The 24,240-nt window shown below is 40.4% G+C and overlaps 3 protein-coding genes across 5 annotated transcripts; 2 read left to right on the forward strand and 1 right to left on the reverse strand.

Moving 5' to 3' along the window:
* Positions 1 to 3: 3 nt before the first annotated feature.
* gde1 (glycerophosphodiester phosphodiesterase 1) lies at positions 4 to 9,487 on the reverse strand. Its single transcript, XM_026948005.3, has 6 exons — positions 9,224 to 9,487; positions 7,575 to 7,750; positions 7,008 to 7,113; positions 5,576 to 5,668; positions 5,167 to 5,378; positions 4 to 3,720 (listed from the first exon to the last, which is right to left on the reverse strand). The coding sequence occupies exons 1-6, from the start codon at positions 9,485 to 9,487 to the stop codon at positions 3,573 to 3,575; spliced, it is 999 nt and encodes a 332-aa protein (XP_026803806.3). The 3' UTR covers positions 4 to 3,572.
* tmem186 (transmembrane protein 186) lies at positions 9,259 to 13,007 on the forward strand. Of its 3 annotated transcripts, none has more exons than XM_026948015.3 (3): positions 9,259 to 9,379; positions 10,082 to 10,140; positions 10,611 to 13,007. In XM_026948015.3, exons 2-3 carry the CDS (start codon positions 10,138 to 10,140, stop codon positions 11,301 to 11,303), a joined length of 696 nt encoding a protein of 231 aa, XP_026803816.3. In that variant the 5' UTR covers positions 9,259 to 9,379; positions 10,082 to 10,137; the 3' UTR covers positions 11,304 to 13,007. The 3 variants fall into 3 exon arrangements, with proteins under 3 accessions (XP_026803816.3, XP_053085339.1, XP_053085340.1); XM_053229364.1 differs by lacking the exon at positions 9,259 to 9,379 and adding an exon at positions 9,624 to 9,762 and having other exon boundaries at positions 10,611 to 12,978; XM_053229365.1 differs by lacking the exon at positions 9,259 to 9,379 and adding an exon at positions 9,626 to 9,762 and having other exon boundaries at positions 10,099 to 10,140; positions 10,611 to 13,003.
* Positions 13,008 to 13,834: 827 nt separating this feature from the next.
* On the forward strand, positions 13,835 to 21,796 carry LOC113547592 (uncharacterized). The gene is made up of 14 exons (XM_026948006.3): positions 13,835 to 14,124; positions 14,675 to 14,793; positions 15,307 to 15,415; positions 16,717 to 16,808; positions 17,651 to 17,735; positions 18,032 to 18,081; positions 18,312 to 18,346; positions 18,802 to 18,855; positions 19,045 to 19,088; positions 19,230 to 19,314; positions 19,429 to 19,513; positions 19,789 to 19,868; positions 20,350 to 20,439; positions 20,586 to 21,796. Exons 1-13 carry the CDS (start codon positions 14,048 to 14,050, stop codon positions 20,398 to 20,400), a joined length of 966 nt encoding a protein of 321 aa, XP_026803807.3. The 5' UTR covers positions 13,835 to 14,047; the 3' UTR covers positions 20,401 to 20,439; positions 20,586 to 21,796.
* The last annotated feature ends 2,444 nt before the right edge of the window (positions 21,797 to 24,240 follow it).

Consider the following 24,240-nt stretch of genomic DNA (forward strand, 5'->3'; position numbering starts at 1 on the left):
GGGAGATTGAAAACGTGCTGGAAAGCGAATATGATGCAACTCTTACGTCACCACGTCACGTGTCTCTCTGATGCTGATTACACAAGCAGACTCAAACCCACGATCAAGCTCTTCAACCAGTTTATTTATCATGTACAGTACTCCAAAAACATTCAAGTCACATGATTCTTTACATATGGAATTAATCTGTAGATGCAGTTAAGTATTCCTACTGAACTTGTTCTCTTACTGTGTTCATTTCCTTATTTATTTAACAGGGCAACATTAGTCCAGTGTTAAGTGGGCTGGACCAGAAAAAAAAAAAAGTTTTTTAGCTCAATAATACATCAACAACTCCTCTTAAATGTGTTCATTTATTCTCTGAATTCAGCATTTACACTATACAGCCAAAAGTTTGTGGACCCCTGAAAATCACGCTCGTATGTGCCACAAAGTTGGAAGCACACAATTGTATAGGATGTACGCTGTACGCTGTTTTACAATTTATACAGATACAGCATTACAATTTCCCTTCACTGGAACTAAGAGGCCCAAACCTGTTCCAGCATGACAATGCCCCTGTGCACAAAGCGAGCTCCATGAACACATGGTGTGTGAAGGTTGGAGTGGAAGAACTCGAGTGTCCTGCACTAAACCCTGACCTCAACCCCACTGAACACCTTTGGGATGAACTGGAACACTGACTGAACCCCAGACCTCCTCACCAACATCAGTGTCTGATCTCACTAATGCTCTTGTAGCTGATCGATCACAAATCCCCCTATCCACACTCCAAAATCTAGTGGAAAGCCTTCCCTGAAGAGTGGAGGATATTACATCAGCAAAAGGTGGAATAAATCTGGAATGAGATGTTCAACAAACACAGTGTCCACAACCTTTTAGCCATATAATGTACATTCTGAACACACAATCAGATTGAACACAGACCTAAAAAAACACATTTTATATTTTCAAATGTAGTTTGCACAATCATTTACAAATAAAAGAAGTTCACCCCTGTTACTGTGAAACCGCTAAACTGGTTCTTTTGGAAATGGACTCCGGTACAACGTCAAGTTTTTATCTTGCTAATGACGAATTAGTTACGGTCAGCGCGTTTTGTCGGTAGCTGTCAGGTTATCGCTCTAGTTTGCTCCCTAGTGGAATAACACAGACTAGCTAAACGTTTCGAATAAATTACAGTGCACAATTTACTTCACGGATTCTAAAGAACCTTTATCGGGCCGACCAAATGAGTTTAGAGTCTGTGTTGTAGATGTCTGACACCTTACTAACGGGGATTTCAAATTCAGAGCGATTTTGTTCTCATGTTCGAGATATTTTCACAAAGCTTTTTCAAATGCAAATATGATTTTTTTTTAAAATACAGAAAGTCTTCTCGAATTAGCATGCAAGATAGCTATATATATATCTGAAACGGTGTAAGACTTTGCATTTCAGAGTCTTCTTAAAGTCTAAATCTGCTGACACACTCTTATACTGTGAGAATATTGTGTTGCTGCTGAAAGTGCAGTCTGATAGTGAGATAGTGAGATAGTGATTGATTTATTTGACATAAAATTGCCCAACCCTCCTAATCAGGACCAAACACACCCGTGGCCTGTAAGACTGGATCCGGCTACTGGACTCTGGGGGTGAGTACATACTCTTTCATTCACAATCATGATAACCGTCATTTACCAGATTCCCTTAAAGCAGCTTATTTTCATGATTATCTACAGCCTGTCTGATTAATCTGCTGCGAAATAAATAGCAATGCCGGAGAAGAGTTTGATCTCGCTGCCTTCTTCAGGGTGATTTGCGTAGCATGGGATTCTACTGGAATTTTACAAATACAATATAATAATGCAATAATATCATAAACCATGATAAAAGTCTAGCCAATTATTAACTACACTAAGAAATCTCAAAGTTCCCTTTCTGTTAGTGAAAGCCTCATGCTCTGAGAACAGTTTCATTCTTAATAACGGGTCAGATTTTAAATGCCAAAGCACTGAAATGAATGAAAAAAAAAAAAAATTATATTTATATTGACATGCTCACCTGAGTAGTTGATATATCAAGTACAATGAAACACAGCTAACGTTTTTGTCTTAGGAAGTATACAATATTAACACAATTCCAGTTATTGTGCATGTAAATCACAGGGCGTCTCACACACCATCATTCAGAAAAGATAATAGATTACTATGATGCATTCAGTGCCTGAAACAATCTATGGCACTGTTAAAAAAAAATTAATATTAAAGGTTTGACTGAGGTTTTAAGTGTGTGTGTGTGTGTGTGTGTGTGAGAGAGAGAGAGAGAGAGAGAGAGAGAGAGAGAGAGAGAGAGAGTGCTATCTTGTTTTCCTCACAGAGAAAACCACCAAATGTGTTCAACATGATCTCTGGCCTCGTGGAACACAGCAATCTATTTTGCTGAATAAACCTAAAACACATTTGGGAGCATGCTGTTATAGGAAAATAATCAAGTTGCTCATTTGCTTATAACAGCACACCTGAAGTGTTTTGTTCCTCTTATACCACAGCGATTTGTCAGTGACTACTATGTGTATGTGTATGTGTGTGTGTATGTATGTATATATATATATATATATATATATATATATATATGACACTTCATAGTTTTTATGCGCATATTGTGGAATGTCTGCGAAAAGAACAAAGCAGCATGTCACGTGACTGAGAAACCCGGAAAATTACGTCAAGCCGTCTGTCCTGAAGACTTTCCTGTGACGGAAAACTTACTGACCATTAAATAAACGGCACCGTACCAATTATTATACATTCAGGTTTAGATTGTGTGCCGTGTTAAGCAGCTGTTACTGTAGAAACGATGACCTATTAGGACGAGTGCATTAATAGGAACCTGTCATTTGTAGCTGCACTACTGTCAGAAAAATAATCAACACCTTGCGATCGATCAGGATCGAGCGAGCGCTGTGGTGTAAGAGCTTTTGCACCGTTTGCTCTGAAACTGCGAGAAGACCTGATATTAGGATCGCTCTCAGCTTTCAGCAGTTTCTCGATGAACATCGCTTCCTCAGTTTTATCTCTTTATCCTAACGTCAAGACAAACAGCGTACCCAGAAGTAATGTTTTCCGATGTCAGTATACATACCATAACTGTGTAACTACCGTATTTCTGTACTGGAGTACACCAAGGTTAGCGGATGTTAGCGCCACCTCGTGGTGTACTCTAGTCTAGATTCTGTCCCGAGGTTTGCAATGTTATGTTAGCACCTTCCGATAACTGCTGGTTTAGCACGTCTACCATGAAAACATGAACAAATACGTGAATATCTGTAACTTATGACATATGCTGCTTCACTATATAATCCCCAGGACCTACTAGAGGAAAATAAACGTGTCACATATTCTGAAAAATATGGTATTCCAGATACCGACTTGTACATCGCAACACGCCTCACCACACACTTTATTAAATTACTACCCATTATAAACTGATGAACATGGTATTAATAATTACTAATAATTTAAGGCCAAATGCTGTGTGCATTTGCTTTGGAAATGAAGTTGACTCTGTGTGTGTGTGTGTGCGCGTGTGTGTCAGTAGTGCGGCTCACAGTCCTCTGTCAGACTGTCTGTGATGTAATTGATGTTCAGTTGCTGCTGGTAGAAGTTCTTCTCCACGGCTGTGTTCACGGTCCAGGCCACGACCTCCACGCCACGCTCGGCCCAGTACTGCACCGTGTCCCTGACACACACACACACACACACACACAACATTACACATTCAGACTGAAAACCTGTTAAAGACTTCACACAGGAGTCATATAAAAAAAAAATGACCAGGTGTCATACACCAGCCTTGTCACAACACACACACAATGATTAATACACACTGAAACACACTCTCTTAAACCCTACCAAGAGTACCTTGATGGAGGAACACACACGGCAACCATTTTGCAGCCGAAGTGTACCGCTATCCCTCATTCCTATTGGTAGCCACCACTTCACTTTGTTTCTTATGCGCAAAGTTCAACTTTTTGTGTTGAGTGGCACAAGCTGCTTCGCTTCTGTCACTGTAAATTTCCAGCTCTTTAAAAAAAAAAAAAAATGCTGTTCTGCTGCATCACTCCTGGTGTAAATGCAGGGTGAAGTAGTGAAGGAACCAACTGATGGACACTTGTTATTAATCCGAATGGAAAACAATAACCACAGCAACTGCCATTTTTACATAAAATGTATATATCTTACTGGTAATAATAATATTATTATTATTATTAATATAGGTCATGTTCAAGTACAAATGCTATTAATATTAAATTCTGTAATAGGAACTAAAAGAATAAAACAGCCCAAACTACTGCTGTGGCCAGGCCCTATGGTACAGGTTTGTGTGTTTTTATTATTATTATTATTATTATTATTATTATTATTATTATCTGATTACGCTCCATAACTTGTGAATTTGTATGTGTTTGTATTGTAAATGAGCCTCAAGTACAAACCTCCGACTACGTGTACTGTAACTTGTAAATGAATTTAATAGCAGTATGGAAGATGTTAAAAGATGTTAGAAGTGCATTTCATGTTAGAAGTGCATTACACAGGACAGCTGAGCACAGCACAGCTCAGTAACTAATCCAAGCTCAGGACTATCTGGATTCTCGTCGAGTCCCTTTGTCGGCATCACGTAACGCTACTCGTGAAAGTAGGAGGAGCTCTCTGGGGGTTGGGGGTGACTAGTGATGGCGGGCACGATCAGTCTAATTGCAAAGTGATTTTCTTTGCCAAAGTTCTGTACAGTGGAAGTAGATCTTCCCCCACAAGGTTTTCTAATGAGCACAAGGCAGAGTGAGTGAGAGCAACCCCCCCCAAAAGAGAAAAAAGCCAATGGTGCCAATACTTTAATATCAGTGACATTAGAGAGAATTTCTGAATGTACATATTACAAGGCAAAGTAAAAATACTGAATATCAAATAGAGTTTCACTGCAAATGGAGTGCACTAGGTAGGGTCTATAGCTCCAATATAATAAACCCTACGAAGGGAGCAAAGGAAGTGAAAAGGAAGACTTTAAAATGGTGGATGTTACTTGGGTTACTGTAAAATGGCGACAAGAAAATATTTCTGTGCTAAATAAAATAAAAAGCTAGATATTACCTCACTTTTATGTAATATCGACTGGACTCACATGGAGATGTAGTTTTTCTGCAGTAGGAAAGCCGACACGCCGCACAGTTTCCACAGCAGGTGATGATGCGCCCAGTCCAGCAACACGTCCATCACCTGCATCCAGTGCTGTTTCCATGCCGACGAGAACCGCGGCGACCCGTCGCCAAAGTGACTCAGGCTCCACGGCCGATGCGTCAGCGCCGTCACGACGTCTGGATCGGCTTGCCTCATCTGGGTGGCACATAAGATGCTCACATCATTCCAGTGTGGTGAGTTACTGAGAGGGCGTGGCTTATCCAGATGTTTCTAAGTTACACTGTATACAGGCTGATATATATATATATATATATATATATATATATATATATATATATATATATATATATTCCTACAAGTCGCTTAATGGAGCTGTGTGGTAGAAGGTTTACCCTGTAGATGACTTTGGGTTCGAAGGAGCACACCACGCTGGAGTTGTAGAGCACCGGGTGTTTCTCATAGAGCTGCTTCAGAGCTGCTGCGGCCTGCGAAGAGCAGAAAACAGTGAAACCCTGTGTTCCAGTACTGCTTTTAATACATCTCACTGACTTTCTTACACAACTCCGAAGTTCAAATCAGCTAAATAAGTTGCAGCGAAAGGGGAGGAGTCTGTAAGAGCGTTATCTGATAGCACTGAACAAGGCATTTGTATGTAGGGCAAAAATCCTCTCATAATATGCCTTTCCATATGATTCTCTATCAATAATTGTAAATATTTAACTGCCTGAAACAGTCATCAAAAAAAGTACTGAAAAATCATCTAAATCTAAACAAACTGAGTGTATGCGCTAGCAAACTGTGTGTACGCACTAGCGTTCTTTTAATTTCCCTTTTAAAAATCAACCCTGACATAAGAATATGAACACTATATGCTTATTCTTTTAGCAAACAGAATGTAGGAGTTCTGTCATATTTATAGTTTATATATGTATTGATATCGTATTTATATTTTATATACTTCTTGATATCCAAGTTTACAAATTTGCACTGTAGAAATTGCAAATTGCATGTTTTCTGTCAGGATGCTACTCTTGGTATTACTTGGTATTGGATTGATAAAGAAAATCAACCAATGATGTGTAAATGCCTGGCTAGAGTTCCTCTCCTGAAGTGCTTTAAAGAGAACAGAGGAGATAAAAGCCTAAATGTTTAAAGTTCTCCTGTTAATGCTCAACCGAACACAGTCATTTTATCAAAAATACTCCATTTTTACACGTAAAAATGTTGATTTAAGGAAAAATGCTAAATATAGGTGGTTATCATTACTGTTTTATCATCAAGCCATATTCTGACAGTCTACTTCCTATCACTACTCAGCATTTTGGAAAGATAATCACGTAATCACCTAAAGACTTCTGGCTAATTTCTGCTCCTGAAGTGACACCATCTCTCAACCCTTCAGTGGTCCATCTTCGGACCTTTCATCTAATCTATGCAATGACTAAAACTGTTTCTAGACCTGTTCCTGAGATTCACAATATTGCCATCAATGGATCTTGCTCGTTTCCTCATTTTAGGCTCAGCTCTGTCCCTTTTCCTTAAAAAAAGCATCTCACGTGGCTTATATCTGTTTCCACGTTTGGTTGGAGGGAAGAAGCGAGGCTTGTTAGTGTTTTGCACTGTAGCTGTGATTCGCCTCACAGGCTGCAGAGGCCGCTTAAAATGACACACGGCTCCTTCGATAAAATTAAGGGGAAAACTGGTAATGCTGGAGAATTTCTCTCGACTGTTTGGAAGATGACGTGTGGAGAAGATCCTGATGTAGTAACAGCAGGTGACAGAAACACACACTCGCCGCGTTCAGCGTCTCGCCGATGACCCTACCTCATCTGGGTGACCTTTGACATCGAAGTAGATGATCAGCTGGTGTTTGATGCATTCCTCTACCGCCTCCTGCAGAGTCGGAACCTTCTCTCCACGGAAACGGTCACTGCGGGAACGATGAAAAAACACACACAGCTGATTATGTCGAAGGTTAGTAAACATTCTGAGCAGAGTGAGTGCACAAATACAGTATTTTCTGTTAGTATTATTAACACCTTTATCATGTTTTAGCAGTAAATTTGAAAAGCTTGACGATGAAAGTTTCAATGCAGTAGGAATGAAGAAATGCGTTTTATATTTATTTGGACAGCTCCAGCTCCTGGAAAACGACCCATTCAAGCCCTTCTCTGATTATAACCACGCCCCCCAGTACAGCGTAGAGCTGTGATTGGACAGTGATTGCTTTTCAGTGTGGCACGACTGCAGCGCAGTGATGACAGTGAAATGCAATTCAACAGGGAATTACATTCTCTTCTGATATGAAGTCCTTAAAAAGCAAACTCCTGTTGATAAGAACCTTTGTCTGTCTAATATGAGTATCTAATAACTCTTCCGTCTGTCTCCTACCTGAGTCTATGTTTGGCGGCGGCGTCCAATTTGCCAACCTCCGAGAAGCGCAGCTTGCTCAGTGGTCCCGATCCGTTGGTGGTCCGGTCCACGGTTTCATCGTGCATCAGGATGGGAACGCCATCGGCGGTGAACTCCAAATCCAGCTCTACTCCTGTCGCTCCGTTCGCACTGGCCTAGGCGGAAACATCAGGAAAAGTATACGATTTTTTTTTTTTTTTAGAACAAAGTTTAAAAGACAATCCTGGGCATTAAAATCATAAACAGAGGTGGTACAGAGGGTGGTGTTGCCTCTTCACAGCTCCAGGGTCTCCAGTTTGATCCTGAGCTGGAGTTACTGTCTGTGAGGCACTTTGCATGTTCTCTCCATGCCCACGTGGGTTTCCTCCGGGTTCTCCAGTTTCATCAAAAATATGCAGGTAGGCAACCCGACTATGCTAATATGGCCCTAGGTGTAAAGGTGTGTGTGTGCATGAGTTAGCCAATGATATCTGAGGTGACAGTCAAGCCAGTTGGGCCCGCCCACTGCTGGCAAAAAAGAAAAAGTATTCAGGTGAGCAGAAGCAATAGTTGGGAAAAGACGCAGCTCCTGAGTGTGGGGAATGATTTTGTTTGTGCATACAGATTGTTCTGGGTTTAAAACGAGCACGCGAGTTCTCCCCTTTCACCGCCGGTACAACTAATTTGCTCTTGTGCTTGTAATTTCCTCTTGCATTTGGGAAAGAGTGACATATGGGCAGAGAAGGGTCTGTCTGCGTCCTGCAAGACTACTAACCACGCCCATTACAAGGAACGCCCACTACACAACATTACCACGCCCACTCCCCCCTAACCCTGACCCTAAGCCTAACCCTATCCCTGCATCTCAATCTGCATACTTATACTATACACTAAAGTACGTACTCTTTTTGAGAATAAAAAGTACATACTTTTGAGTGTGTCGCACAAGAGTACGGGGACGTACCAACACGTCATGTGACGGGTGAGAACGTAGTTACGCACACAGTCACCGTAAACAATCTCCTCGCTGCATTTCAGCTTTTCTTCATTCGTTCTTCCTTATTTAATTTACCATTGATTTATTTCTCCACATTTCATTTCCACCTCTCAAAAATGCGTCCTTCGATTCGCCAAAGCAAGCGGTCACAACACTCCTCCTCACTCACTCGCTCAAGGAATTGTGGGTAATATTAGCTGTAAAAGTGTCCACGGAAATCTGCCGGAAACAGTCGACCATCCGGGGACCTTTGGGATCCTCATTTCAACATACTACGATTTGGGACGCACTAATTCTGATCTCGGATATTATTTAGGACGGATAACGAATTGAGACGCAGGGAAGGTTATAATAACAATATAATAGTGGGCGTGACTTGTAACAGTGGGCGTGACTTGTAAGGGGCATGGTTTGTAATCCTGGTAGATAGACTTGGATGGGCGTGATGGTGACGTGTCCACAGACTTTTTTTTGGGGGGGATGGAATGGGCGTGGTATAAGCATATAGGGGCGTTCCTAATTTGCATATTCATACATCCGGGTGTAGAGGAAGAGGAGGAGGAAGAGAAACAGGAGTTCCTGTGCATTAACAACACATTGAACAGCTGTTTATTCTCCACAGGTGGAGATAATGAAGTGTTGTTAAACTCACCGCTCTTATTGCTGCGATGGTGTTCTCAGGGGCGTCGTGAGCACCGGCCCGGTGAGCCACCACCGACACGCCGCCGGGCGCGAGCCTCCCGGGCCGCAGCACCTGCCTGGCGCGGCTCGCGGGGACTTGTGGGAACCGGAAGACCACCAGGAAGAGGTAGAGAATCGCGGTGAGGCTGATGGAGCACACTGCGCTCCTGGTGCCGAGCAGCACGAACACAAACAGAGCCGAGAAGCAGGTCACACCGTCTCCTAACTGCAGCATCTTCAGCACATTACACACTTCCTTCCAAAAAAACAAACAAAAAACACACACAAAACTCTCCACACTCCGAGGTCAAATAAATCCCTTCAGCTCTCAGGTGTGCTCTCATTCAAACCCCGAGGCTCACTTCAGGCTAGCTTGCTGTTGTGTGTGGAACAGAAAGTGCAGAATTAGCCATTTTCACCTCCTCTAGCTGTACTGTCAAAATCCAAGCAGCACAATCTGCGCATGCGCGAAACACGCAGCTGCTCATCTCTAACGCTTCCTCGCTCCCTGTAAGTGTTCACTATAGGGCACGTGCACCCTGTGTATTTTATTTAATAAAATAAAATTTATGAGCAATAATAATAAATCATTTCCTTAATCTTTGTGTGTTTTATAATTATAAATTTTTTTAGAATGATTGTTTATTAATAGTTTGTTAATTAACTAACATTACTGTTAATTAATTTAATTATTTTTATTTTATTATTGCCATTAATTTTATTAGCTATACTTGGATATACTTGAATTACAAAGATAGAATCTTTTGGAGGTTTTTTTTTTTTTGGTACACACACACATACAGTGTCTTTTATTTTGATGTTTATCTAGGATCTTTTATTTTGAAGCCTGGCGTGTCACGTGGTGCTTCACCTTGCAGAGCTGAAATGGTGAGTGACTAGCGAGTGTTTTTATTTGATATAAACTATAAGACTGCTGAATGTGAAACCTTTTGCTAAGAAGCTTAAGCGCTGAATAAACACCTGCAGATGTGTTCAGTGCTGTCGTGTGTTTAACACAGCAGCTGATGGCTCGTGTAATGATCACTGTGTAAGGAACAGAAATCTGTGTGTGGTGCAGTTACAGGAAAACAATCAACCACAAGTTAATGTTATAACCAAGAGACTGATCATTGATCTTTTTTTTTTTTTAAATAACAGCACGTGCTAAAGTGTTTTATTCCTTTTACACAACAGCAGTTACAATATTTAATAATAATAATAATAGTAATAATAATAAAGAGCAACGTGTTGTACTTTTTATCCATTTATAGTTACATTCAATGTCAACGCGCTAAACTGGATCATTGTTTTGATTTTGAATCCTCACATGCTACTATTTTTGTCACTCTCTCTTCCAGCTGAGATTGCCACGTTTGATCGGCGTGACCTTATCCTTAGTGGCACCCGGAATCCGATGCCGCCGTCCATCTCGGCGCGTCCAGCCGTTCTTCTTCCATCCCCACACGCGGACACGGATAAACGGACCGCCTTTGTGGGCGGGTTGTCCAGCGAAGCGGCCGTCGCTTCATTCACCACAGCATCAAGCTCTCATTCCGTGCTCGGACCTGGCGTCACGAAAGTACACCTTGATTTACGCGTTCCCCGCCATCCGAGGACTGCGTGCGCTCTCCAGGCTCAAACTGGCTCAAACCGGCATCACCGGCGTCCTTCTGCCCACAGTCTATTATTTCTACCTTCAGGGACAGGCGTCATTCAGTCTTCTAAGCTACACCACGGGCATTGCTGCGTTCGCCGGCATCATGCTCTACACCATCAGCTACTACGTCCGGCGAGTGGTGGGCATGATGTACCTGGACCACACACACACCACGTTAAAGGTGGCCCATCTGTCGTTCTGGGGCCTCCGCAGGGACGTGTATCTGCCCGTGTCGGACGTAATGACTCTGGGAGACACGGGAGACTCTCCAGGTGAAGTTATATTAAAGCTGAAGCGCTACAGCTGCTCAGACACACTCTATTTCTCCACCAGGCTGGGGCGCGTGCTCGATAAAAACGGGTTTGAGAAAGTGTTTGGGACTTTGTCTCGATAGACTGCCGTGTGTTTTAATCGTGTCTGAAATGATCATGCGTTCACATTTACAGTAAAGTTTTCTTCACAGCCACTCTGGTGTGTTCTTCTGTGCTCCTAACCAGTGTTAACTGATTCCCCTCACAACTCTGAAGTGTGTATCGCCTTCATCACCCAGTCTGTTTCCTTTAAACTTCAGAGAATCATATGAGCGTTCTAACTACCTGTTAAACTGATTCGCTAGCTTGCCAACTAGCTAACAACCTTTTTTAAAAATATGACACCATAGATGTAACTATTTATATAATAACTTGTGACAGAAACTGATCCAAACACTCATGCACCCGTGTTCCTAATATAGTGGACAATGTGTGTGTGTGTGTGTGTGTGCGTGGATACATGTACTGGTCAAGAGCTTCAGTTAATGAATGGGGAATGTGGTCTCTGTGACCTTAAGCGTGGTTGTTGGTACCACATGGGCTGGTGTGAGTATTTCAGAAACTGCTGATTTACACACACAACAGTCTCTAGACTTTACACAGAAAGGTGCAGTAAAGAAAAAAACATCCAGTGAGCAGCAGTTCTGCGGATGGAAAGGCCTTGTTGATGAGAAAGGTCAACGGAGAATGGCCGGACTGGTTCAAGCTGACGGAAAGGCTACAGTAACTCGGATAAACACTCTGTACAATTGTGGTGTGCAGAAAAGCATCTCAGAATGTACAACACATCAAACATTGAGACGGATGCGCTACAACAGCAGAAGACCACGTCGGGTTCCAATTCTGTCAGCCAAGAACAGAAACCTGAGGCGGCAGTGGGAACAGGCTCACCAAAACTGGACAGGTGAAGACTGGGAAAATGTAGCCTGGTCTGATGAATCCTGATTTCTGCTGAGGCGCACAGATGGTAGGGTCAGAATTTGGCACCAACAGCATGAATCCATGAACCCAAACTGCCTTGTGTCAACAGTCCCGGCTGGTGGAGGTGGTGTAATGGTGTGGGGAATGTTTTCTTGTCGCACTTTGGGCCTGTTAATACCAATCAACCATCGCTTGAATGCCACAGCCTATTTGAGTTTTGTTGCTGACTATATGTCCTTTCATGGGCACAATTTAACCATCTTCTAATGGCTACTTCCAGCATGATAACGCACCATGTCACAAAGCAAAAGTTGCCTCAGATGGTTTCATGAACACGACAATGAGTTCAGTGTTCTTCAGTGGCCTTCCCAGTCACCGGATCTGAATCCAGTAGAACGCCTTTTGGATGTGGCAGAACGGGAGATTTGGAGCATGAAAAATCTGCAGGAATTGCGTGTGATCAACATGAACCACAATCTCAAAGAAGTGTTTCCAAAATCTTGTGGAATGAATCCATGCCATGAAGAATTGAGGCTGTTTTGACAGCAAAGGGAGACCCAGTATTAGTATAGAGTTCCTAATACAGTGCTCGGTGTGTATGTGTGTGTGTGTGTATATATATATATGTATGTGTATATAAAGCTCTTGACCTGCATGATTTTATGCATTGCGCTGCTGCCACATGATTGACCGATTGACTGATTGGAGAACTGCATCAATGTGCAAGTGTACAGGTATTCCTAATAAAGTGGATGGTGAGTGTATATATAAAGTGAAATTATATATATAATAATAAATTACAAATACTGAAATGCTGCAACTGTCATCTTTAATGAAGGTGCTAATGATTTTTTTTGTCTAATAATGAACAGTATATAACAGTATATCTGTTTTTTTTTTTTTTTATTTTTGGGGAAATGTTCTGCCTGAAAACGATGCTTGTGGTATTTTTCTGGAAAGTAAATGGCACTTGGTTTGTTTGAGTGAAATTCATACATATGTGTATATATATATATATATATGGGGCCAGTGTGTGTGTGTGTGTGTGTGTGTGTGTGATCTTCCAGAAGTCGTTGATCAGCTGTGGAAGCAGCACTGCAGTGAAGCCAGCGGATGTTCAGGAACAAAAATGGAATTATTTATTATTATTATTATTATTATTATTGCGTATTATATTATGACGTCACAAAAGCTGTGCTCAGAAAAGGTGCGGAATTTCACAAACACGGAGCGCTGATCTCGATCACCACAAAGTGACAAGATAAACCGATTAACGGGTAAATAATAAAGCTGAAGGTAAGGTAATAAAGGTATGTATCTCTCTCTCTCTCTCTCTCTCACACACACACACACACACACGCACGCGCGCGCGCTGGTGCAATTAAGCGCTATATAATGATATAAAACATTTCTGTTGCCTCCTCTGCAGTGAAAGAGTCATGTGAACTGAACTGATGCCACATGTTTTGCGTTTTAAAAGCTATTAGGAACTTTTTTTTAAAGCTTACAGGGGAAAATAAAAGCGTTTCTACTGTATAATTGTATAATTATTTTTTATCTATTTACATGGTGAAGATCTCTATTATATATATATATATATATATATATATATAAAAAAAAAAAAAAAAACTAAAGCTTTACATAAATCAACACACTCAGCTAAACCTGACAAAAGGCCATAGATATATGATGTGGCTAAATTTATTCCTTTTTATCATTAAGGAAATGTGTGTGTGTTTGTGTGTTAGTGGACTGGCTTTTCAGGGCACACTTTATTTTATTTCATTTTGACTTTTAAAACAGCGAGCTACATCAGTGTTCACTTTATCAGTGGAGCTTTTAGTGTTAGAGTTCAGTAACTCTGTCCATTTTTAAAAAGTTCTCCTGTTCCTCTTGTCTTGTGCAGATGGTTAGACGAAGCCCTCGGTTGGCGGCACGGAGATGCAGCCCACCTGATGACGTCAGAATCTCTTCAGGACAAAGGTGTGTATGTGTGTGTGTGTGTGTGTGTGTGTGTTGAGTGCATGTGTGTTAACTTAACCAAAAAAAAAAAAAGTATTTACTGTCTCATTGGCTACGTTTACTATGCACGTCAATATTCCGATATTAATCAGAATTTGGTAATAATCTGATTAGTATTCAGTCATGTAAACGCTGTAATCCGATTGTCTGATTCAGATTAAGACAGTATTCTGATTCCCCACATTCCGATTCCCATCCTGGAATATGCCTGTTTTAATCGGAAATTTGTTGCATGTAAACACCTTATTCAGAAAATCCACTGAAATGAGATATATGCACATGCTCATTCCGCAAGGAATTGTGGGTGCTAACAGATGCAGGATTGGCAACTCACATGGCATACTTACAACAACCATTTGTACAGGAATATTCCGATGCCTGTACGCATATAAACATCGTATTCGGAATATGGCTGCAACCCGAATATAGACCTTGAACGGATTTTGATGTGCATGTAAACGTAGCCATTATCTGTCTATATCTACACACTCTCTCTCTGTCTCTCTTTCAGGATGGTCAGGAGAAAGAGAACCGGCAAGCAGGAAGTGGATGGAGCTTGTAGCTCCCCTGTCACCACATTCAGTAACATTAGTAACAGCAGAAACAGGGAATCTCTCATTCCGAACACAAGTAAGTTCCTCAAAGCGGACTCCGTTACATACACAAGAGTGTGCGAGTGAGAGATCACGCCCGAAGCTGATTATTTTCTAACAACATCACGTCCCGAAGTATTTTATTCCTCTTATACCACAGTAATTTGCCATTCCATGTCTCCAGATCAACTCAGTTTACTGTTATTACTTACATTCTAGCAGCTATAAACAGTCTTTCCCTCACCAGCCTCGTTTTCCTGTTTCTTAAAATTAATAAGACAAAAAGTGCAGCTTGTCATGTTACAAAGAAACCACAATGTTCATAGTCCTCTGTCCTGAAGACAGGTTACAGCTGAAACTGGAGACTTCTTCTATAAATGTTAAATAAACTCCTTACAGGCAACTTAAACGGAAAACCTCATATCACAATTACAGAAGATTCTAAACACATCCCTGTGTAAATTGTTACTGCAGAGATGATAACGTATTAAAATTATATATATACATATAATATATATAACAATTTTTGTTTGTTTGTTTACGTGTTTAGCCCGTGCCCTTAGGAAGCTCTGTTTTTGGCTCACCACTGTGTGGGACTGTCTGAAGCTTGTAATCGCTTCCACACTTCTGGAGTTTCTTTGCACTTTTCTTCTCAACAGGTAGGCTGTGTGTGTATATGTATGCATATATGATATGATCATTTCAACATGGCTCAAGATTTTAAGATGAAATTATATCATACAAGACCAATACAACACCAAATGTGGCCCCTACCTACACCTATACTCCTCCTACATGGACACAAGTGTATTGTTTTGGGTTGTTATTATTATATTTCTTAATAATAATTCAGTATTGTAATGTAAGCAGGAATAACAAGAAGAACACTGATGAGAGTGCAGACTGAAAGAGCGAAAGCCTGAAAGGAGGCCAAATTCATTTTATGGAGTTATCATTATTAATATTATGACTATCTACACCGACTACTGACTGTCTACACCGACCACCTACACTGACAGCTGACTACTACACCGAATACTGACTATCTACACAGAGTACTGACTATCTACACTGACTGCTGACTATCTACACTGACTATCTACACAGACTGCTGACTATCTACACTGACTGCTGACTATCTACACCGAATACTGACTGTCTACACCGACCACCTACACTGAATACTGACTATCTACACTGACTATCTACACTGACTGCTGACTATCTACACTGACTATCTACACTGACTGCTGACTATCTACACTGAATACTGACTATCTACACAGAGTGCTGACTATCTACACCGACTACCGATTACCTACACTCACTATCTACACTGACTGCTGACTATCAACACTGACTCCTGACTATCTACACCGACTCCTGACTATCTACACCGACTCCTGACTATCTACACTGACTGCTGACTACTACACCGACTGCTGACTACTACACTGACTGCTGACTATCTACACCGACTCCTGACTATCTACATCGACTGCTGACTACTACACCGACTGCTGACTACTACACCGACTGCTGACTACTACACCGACTGCTGACTATCTACCCTGACTATCTACACAGACTGCTGACTATCTACACTGAGTATCTACACTGACTGCTGACTATCTACACTGGGTATCTACACAGACTGCTGACTACTACACTGACTGCTGACTATCTACACCGACTCCTGACTACTACACCGACTGCTGACTATCTACACCGACTGCTGACTATCTACACTGACTGCTGACTATCTACACCGACTGCTGACTATCTACACCAACTCCTGACTACTACACCGACTGCTGACTATCTACACTGACTGCTGACTATCTACACCGACTGCTGACTATCTACACCAGCTACTGACTATCTACACCGACTGCTGACTATCTACAATGACACTCTCTCTCTTTCTCTTTCTCTGTCTCTGTCTATCACTTCCTTTCAGTGTGGTCAGGTGGAGTAGAAAGAGAAACCAGAAAGGGGGCGGGGCATGTAACACGGTCAGCAACACTGGCATTGGCCCCACTCAGAACTCGGGTAAGTTCCTGAAGCCGGACGCTGTTACATAACCTCTGTGAAAGAGTGTGAGAGTGAGAGATCATTTCACTGTGCTTGAATTCTTACTTTATTCCTTTATTGTTTTTTTTCTAATTTAAGATATAAGGAATAAAACACTCAGATGCCTGCTGTTAAAGGAAAGGAGTTACTGGAGTTGATTATTTTGCTCTAACCGCACATACTGAAGTGTTTTATTCCATTTATACCAAACAGTCTGTCAACACTAAAAATTTTTTTATGTTTATTAATGTATTTATGAGTATGAAATGTCTCAATAGTAATGGAATTGTGTGGCAGTGTGGACACTTGACTAGCTAATTTGACTAGCTACTCTGGTACATTAATTAATGGGAAAATCCTAAAAAAAAAAAAATAGAATTGCCAGTGTGTGTCAGGATTTGTATTAAGGCTTGTGAGTGTGTGTGTATGTTAAAAATGAGAAATTGTAAAACTGGAAGTAATTGTTAAATGCCTTTTCTTCTACCATGACCGAGAATTTGTGGTAGTGGGATCAATGGGATGGAAAGTATATTTATTTATTTATTTTTATCTTGTAGCTAACAAACTAATTTTGCTAGGTAACCCTAATGAATGTCACTGATGTTAACTAACTTGCGTAACTAGCTAGCTAGCTGTGTTACAGTGTGTTTAAATATCTGGTTGGGAAAACAGCAACAATCTCAGGTTTTCTGACATTACTTAGAACTCAATATTTCGATAAATGTTCAGTAAAACCTTTAGAGGACGTAGTAACCCACTTCTGCTGTTAACATACAACTAACATAATTCGCTAAATATTATTTGTTTGTTTGTTTGTTTAGCCTGGACCCTTGTGATGCATTATACAGGGCACTTAATTTTGTGGCATGGTCTGAAGTTTGGAATCACTAGCCTTGTTGACGGCAGGTAAGCTGTGTGTATGTGTGTGTGTGTGTGTGTGTGTGTGTGTGATATTGATATTAAACTTTAGTCAATTTCCCAAATCCTAAAAACTGTGAGTGGAGTTTGGAGGATTGGATGTCACTTAACTGTAGCTCTGTTTTTTTCTTCTTACTTGTTATTATTCATTTGATTAACATGTGTATTCTAAAGTATATTCATATCCATGACTCACTGTAGTGTGTGTGTGTGTGTGTGTGTGTGTGTGTGTATGTATGTGTGTATACTCTGCATGACCATGCTGTTGCTCCATCTCTCCTCAGACTCACTGCATATGTGAAGAAGTGTGTCGTCCTCTTCCTGCTGCTTTTCGGTGAGTGTACACACACATTCATCAACTGTTTGTATTCCATCAGCTACCAGGTTTTGAAGTGCTTGATTGTCACTGTTGAGTTTAGAACAGTCCGCTATCAACAATGTCCAGTGCTGGTAAAGAGAAGAGCACAGTGTTGTACTGTACTGTACTGTATGTACTATATCTCACTTACTGTATTGTGACTACTGTGTTAATCATAGGTGTGTGTTGTTGTTCTTGTTGTTCAGGTGTGTGTTGCGTGTACAGACACACACAGATGGAGGTAAGACACCAACAAGGATTATTTTTGGTTTGGGGGCGACATGCAAAATGTACAGTAAGATAATCAAAAACATGTTCTTGTAATGTGTAGGGTATACTGTTTAGGGTGTAGGGTGTTGGGTGCCAGGTATAGTGTTTAGGGTATAGGGTCAGTGTTTAGAGTGTAGGGTATAGGGTTTAGGGTGTAGGATATAGGGTTTAGTGTTTAGGGTGTAGGATATAGGGTTTAGTGTTTAGGGTGTAGAGGATAGCGTTTAGGGTGTAGGGTATAGTGTTTAGGGTATAGGGGTCAGTGTTTAGAGTGTAGGGTATAGTGTTTAGAGTGTAGGATATAGGGTATAGTGTGTAGGGTGTAGGGTATAGTGTTTATTGTGTAGGGTATAGTGTTTATTGTTTAGGGGGTAGGGTTTATGCTGCATCTATTGATTCTATTCTGTTTATCATTAATTCTTTCAGAACGAGATGAAGTTTCTAAAACAGACTGTAGAAAATCAGAAGCTTGAGTATAAGGTAAGAAACATGCATCACACGCACAAACACACACATGCACATACACACACATGTACGCGCCCACACACTCACACACACACACACTATGTACAGTTTACAGCAATCACAAACAATCAGGAAATGCATGTGCATACTCTGAGTAACACATTTAATTCCCAAGTGTGTGTGTGTGTGTGTGTGTGTGTGTAGATGCTGCAAAAAGATATGCAGGAGCTGTTGATTCGAATGAGGAGGTAAGTGTGTATTTTGTATCAGTTCAGTTGAGCATCTTATTTTGCTGCAATCTGTTAAACCACATGTTGTGGGTGTGTGTGTGTGTGCGTGCGTGTGTGCGTGTGCATGCATTGTTTGCGTTTATTTGTGCATCCTCTTAGTGTCGAATCGGACATGTATAAACTACACATGGCCTCTGAACACCTGAGGATCAAAGTCGACACCAAGAAGTCTGAGATCATAAAGGTTAGACACACACACACACCTGAGCGTTTACTCCCCAGGTCTACATTGTGTATCATTCATGCTGTAGTGTTGACATGGGTGTAAAATATTTTGTTTTGCTTTGTCATGTTACAGGAAGCTGAACACATTGTGCACATGGCCATGAGCCTCCACAGGGCCGATGGGATTGGAATGGCCGAGTTTGCCCTGGAGTCTTCAGGTAACACGTTAAACATCATGTCCTTCGTGTCAAAATAAACTAAACTGAAATGATTTTTAAAAGTTAATAAAACGAAAAATGTTGCATGAAGACAAAACTGCCATGTTGAGGCTCCATCAGTATCGTTTATTTTGTTAGTAACAAAATTGGATGAAGTAAATCATAAAACAGGTCGTTTGCTGGTTCTCACAGATTTGTTTTAACTCTAACTATCTGATAATAATTAGTAAATAATTTGTGTGTGTGTGTGTGTGATTTTGATTCACGCTGTTCAGAGACATGCATCAATCCAACCCATCATAGTCTTTTTGGATTCCCTCTGCAGCACCCCAACAGCCCTAACACTATTATACAGGTAAGACACACACACACACACACACACACACACACACACACACACATCATGATAATGGTCTAAACATTTATCAGATTGAAAATTGAAGACGTGTTTATCTTCTCGACAGGCGGCATTGAAAAGGAAAGGAAGCATTTCATTCAGAACTTCCTTCAGTATCATTGTGTGTTGTCACTTGAACTTTGTTTAGTAAATAGAGTTACATTTTGTATCGATGCGAAAGATAGCTAGCTAGCAGCTAATTCTAGCTAGTAAATTACATGCACTGCTGTTATATTAGCTAGCTAAATTTAAACACAGGACAACTCTAGCCAATCGACTAGCACAAATGGGTTAAATCATAAAGTAAATGTTATGAGACAGGCAGCTAACCATTTGATCTTTAAACAAACTGTCGGAGAAACAATCCACCATGTTTTTTAAACTTTTATATTTTCAACTTGACATATTCGAAACATTATTACATTTGCTTGTTTTCCAGGCAATGGACAGTGAGGAAGAGGAAGAGGAAGAGCTCAGGACATTTACCTGAGACCAGGAGGGAGAACCCATCCAGACCCTCAAACGTCTGGTGAGAAAACTCCTAAAATGTATTTTATTCAAATACTTATGTTGTCATTGTTAGCTATTAGATGGCAATGTTGTGTTATGTGTATTACTGATTAGAACTTCTGAGAACTTTCTGTGTATTATATTGTGGATGATTGTGTATTTCAGGGCTCTCTGAGTGAGGTGTACGGGCTGGTGGAGCTGTAATTGGGGGTCAACTTGTATACACCTGCGTGTATTGCTTCAGGCTCCACAGCCAGCCAAGGAGCAGGTAAAAAAATGAAATGAAGTGGGTAAGGAATGAGTAAGCAGGTAAAAGAAAGAAAAAGGACTACAAAAAAAAAGACTACAAAAAAAAAAGACTACAAAAAAAATTAAGCAGGTGAAAAAGGGAAATTAAAAAAATAACCCAAACAAACAAACAAACAAACAAAAAAAACCCCCACCAAAACAAACAAAACAAAACAACAAACAAACAAACAAACCAAAAACAACAAAAAAACAAACAAACCAAAAACAACAAAAAAACTAGAAGTAAGCTGGTAAGAAACAGGCAAGCAGGCAAAAGAAAGAAACAAACAACAAACCCAAAAGATAAAAACAAAAGTGAAAATGAACAAAAAAACTAAAAACAAGACAAAAATAAAACAAACAAACAAATAAATAAATAAATAAATGAATAAATAAGTCTTTGTGTGTATTTCATAAGGTTATAATTTGGGATCTAGAGGTCTTCATCAAGTTCATCATATTTTTCCATCAGCTTTATTAAACCTCGAGATCAAAAACTCATTATTTCTGTGGAACTCTTCAGAACTGACCATCATCCGGATCACGAACGATGCTGTAGCGTTCGTCTCCCCGGAAGCAGAGGTGTGAGACGCGTTGCTCTCGAGGATGTGTCTTAATGGAGGATGGGTTTAATACATTAGAAGGCACAGATTTGTAAGCTGGAACCCAAAACCCTGCTGCAGGATCCACTAGATAGTAGACTAGGCTACTATCTGCACTTCTTCCTCTTGACCACCAGATGGCTCCAGCGCACAGTGTAATGAAATCACACACTCGGGTCGTGATGACGCAGAAACATCACGTTATGAAACTTGAGTGCCGCGGTTATAAAATACAAACTTTTGTCATAACATAAATATTCAAGAAGTCTGTTTTTGTAAATAGTATTGAGTATGGTGGTCTAAAGGAAACATTTACACGCAATTTTTCTGAAAGATTGCTAAATGAGGCCCAAAATCGAAGAGATGGCTGGACAGAGGAAGCTGTAAAGACCACTCGTCTCTGCAACGGTCAATTTGTTTAGCTAAGAAATCTAGCTAACTATCAATCATTAGACAGATAAAGCAACAAAAAAGTTTCTTTTTGAAGGACTCCTTTAACAGGTTTTTATTATAGACAGAATTGGAGACAAGAAACAGTATGTCCTGAATGCATACAATAAAATAATTGCATGAAAGCTACAAGCTACAAGCAATGCAAACTTGGGTTATTAGTTAGGGGTGTGTGTGCAGCCACTGAAGGTCTGGCCATCGTTTTGGATCACTGAAAAGTCAATTTAGCATTTCTTTATCTTCCATATATTCATTCTTTAATTTTGCAGAATGACATTAGCTGAGGATGCATACTTGCACAACCGCTAAGGTAAAAGAGCATACAGTACTATATAAGCACTACAATACACTACTGAAATTTCAATACTGCTACTCTGATAAAATGCCAAAGCCGCGCCTCTTCTCCTGTACGGTTTGGATACAGAACAGAACGATCACATCTCTCTCAGCTCGTTCTCTTTCTGGTGATTTTCTGGATCTTGCTGTAGATCTGAGATGAATCTTCTGCCGCTTCGTCTGCCACGAGCCTGTGGAACAAAAAGAGGTGATTTAAAGACTAGAATAGTGTAATGTCTTACATTTCTAATCAGTCACTTAATGGACTTAATGAAGTAGACTGAGCAGCACAATTAGTGTTGGTGTAATGATAATGATTTGCTCACTGGATGGCAGCAGTGTTCCTGCTAACGTTCACAGCAGCGTACTGAACATCCTCTTCCTCTGTGGTGTCTGGAGGAAGTCTGGGTGACAGAGATGCTTCCTGTGTGTGCGAGTTAAAAACAACACTGGCATAGTGAACGTTATCCTGATCATCTGAGGCGACTCTCCCTCTGAGGTTTGAGGCTGGGATATTTTCATACACAGCAGCAGACGGAGGCTGAAAAGGAGCACAGGATAACGTTCATATTTGAACATGTCACATGATCAAACTCCCTCTTTTCACCTGCATTCACCTGTCCGCTGTCACCAGCGCTGCTGTGGCCATTAGCTGAGCTCCTCTTCCTCTTCCTGAAAAACAGCAAGCACCTGTTCATGCTAATTGTAAATCATGTTTCAAACATATTCTGCATGTTCACGTTTTACATACCACATCCACAGAGCTCCTGGGAGGAGTGTTAATGCCAGGAAGACGACCAGTCCCACCATGATGTCCTTTAACACTGTGTTCTTCTCTGAGCCTTCAGAAACAGATCATAAGGACCATGAGGTTTTGTTTTCATACCAGTTCAAGTGACTTTGCCGGTTAATCTCAGTATGTTGCTATTTTGATTGAATGCAAGCCAGTTTTATTATGATTACACTCTTTTGAAATTGCCCCCTGCGCCGACATTCATGAAGATTCACCAAAAACATTCAAGACACTAAACAATGCTACAGACCTCAATGGCACATGTTATTACATTACATCATTATACGAGGTTATGCAGCATGACTACATCTGATTTCTTGCTATAAGCTGCAGCTTTCTAAAACTCAGCACCATTTTTGTAAATCACAGAGGTGTTAATTCCCCGGTGGCCCCAACAGTGCAAAACATTAACAAACCAAAAATGCAACAGCAACATCAAAAATCACAAGAACAAATTCAGAAACGCATCAATATACACTCAATACAATAAAAGAGGATCACATGATGACTGCAGATTGGCCACAGCACACATCATTGTTTTTTTTAATCAAGGGCATGAATAGGATTTTATTTTAGATATGCAACATTGCATGGCATTAATGAGTATGTGAACGCTGAAAACCTGTTTAAAGGAAGTCAGATTACAAGTACTAGGAATTCGACTTGGCACAACTGATGTACATAGATGAGCAACATAACAGTGAAGGTAATATGAGACAGTGCAACAATGGAGACTATACAGATTACACAATAAACATAAGGCAAGAATATGCAGATATAGGCAGTTGTAGTGTAACTTACAATATTTATGCAACCACTTTTCCTCTTTACCAGTACAGTGTGTCTGGTGGCCTGTGGTCCTAAGCTTGCCGGATGTTAACATTTTGAGCTCTGTTTATTTTATTTTATTTATTTCCTTGAAAACTTTTTTATTTAATTGTGTTGAGTGTCAAATTTTTGTTTCTGCAGCCATTTATTGTGCTAAATGGCATTGAACCTAACATGACTGAAATGTATAATTGCATTTAAAAGTAATTTTTCATGAGGCTTTTGTTTTTTTTTTTTCACATACTGTACACATCAAAAGATCTTTCATGAGGCGCAAATTCTTTTTACATAACTTTCCATATTTTTCCATTTTATTATCTTGAAATCATATCTTGCTGTTTCAATGTTTCACAACTTGCTGTTCAGGAATTAGTACAGATTTAGTGCAGAAATATTCAATCATCATTTAAAAACCTACAGGTACATAAAAGACTGACACTGCACTTACGTAACACATCCAGGCGTGTTGGTGTAGAGTTGTGCTGTCCCAGCTGGTTGTGAGCAGTGCAGTAGTACAGTCCGC

This window comes from Pangasianodon hypophthalmus, chromosome 25 (genome assembly GCF_027358585.1).
Source record: "Pangasianodon hypophthalmus isolate fPanHyp1 chromosome 25, fPanHyp1.pri, whole genome shotgun sequence".
Lineage (NCBI taxonomy): Eukaryota > Metazoa > Chordata > Actinopteri > Siluriformes > Pangasiidae > Pangasianodon > Pangasianodon hypophthalmus.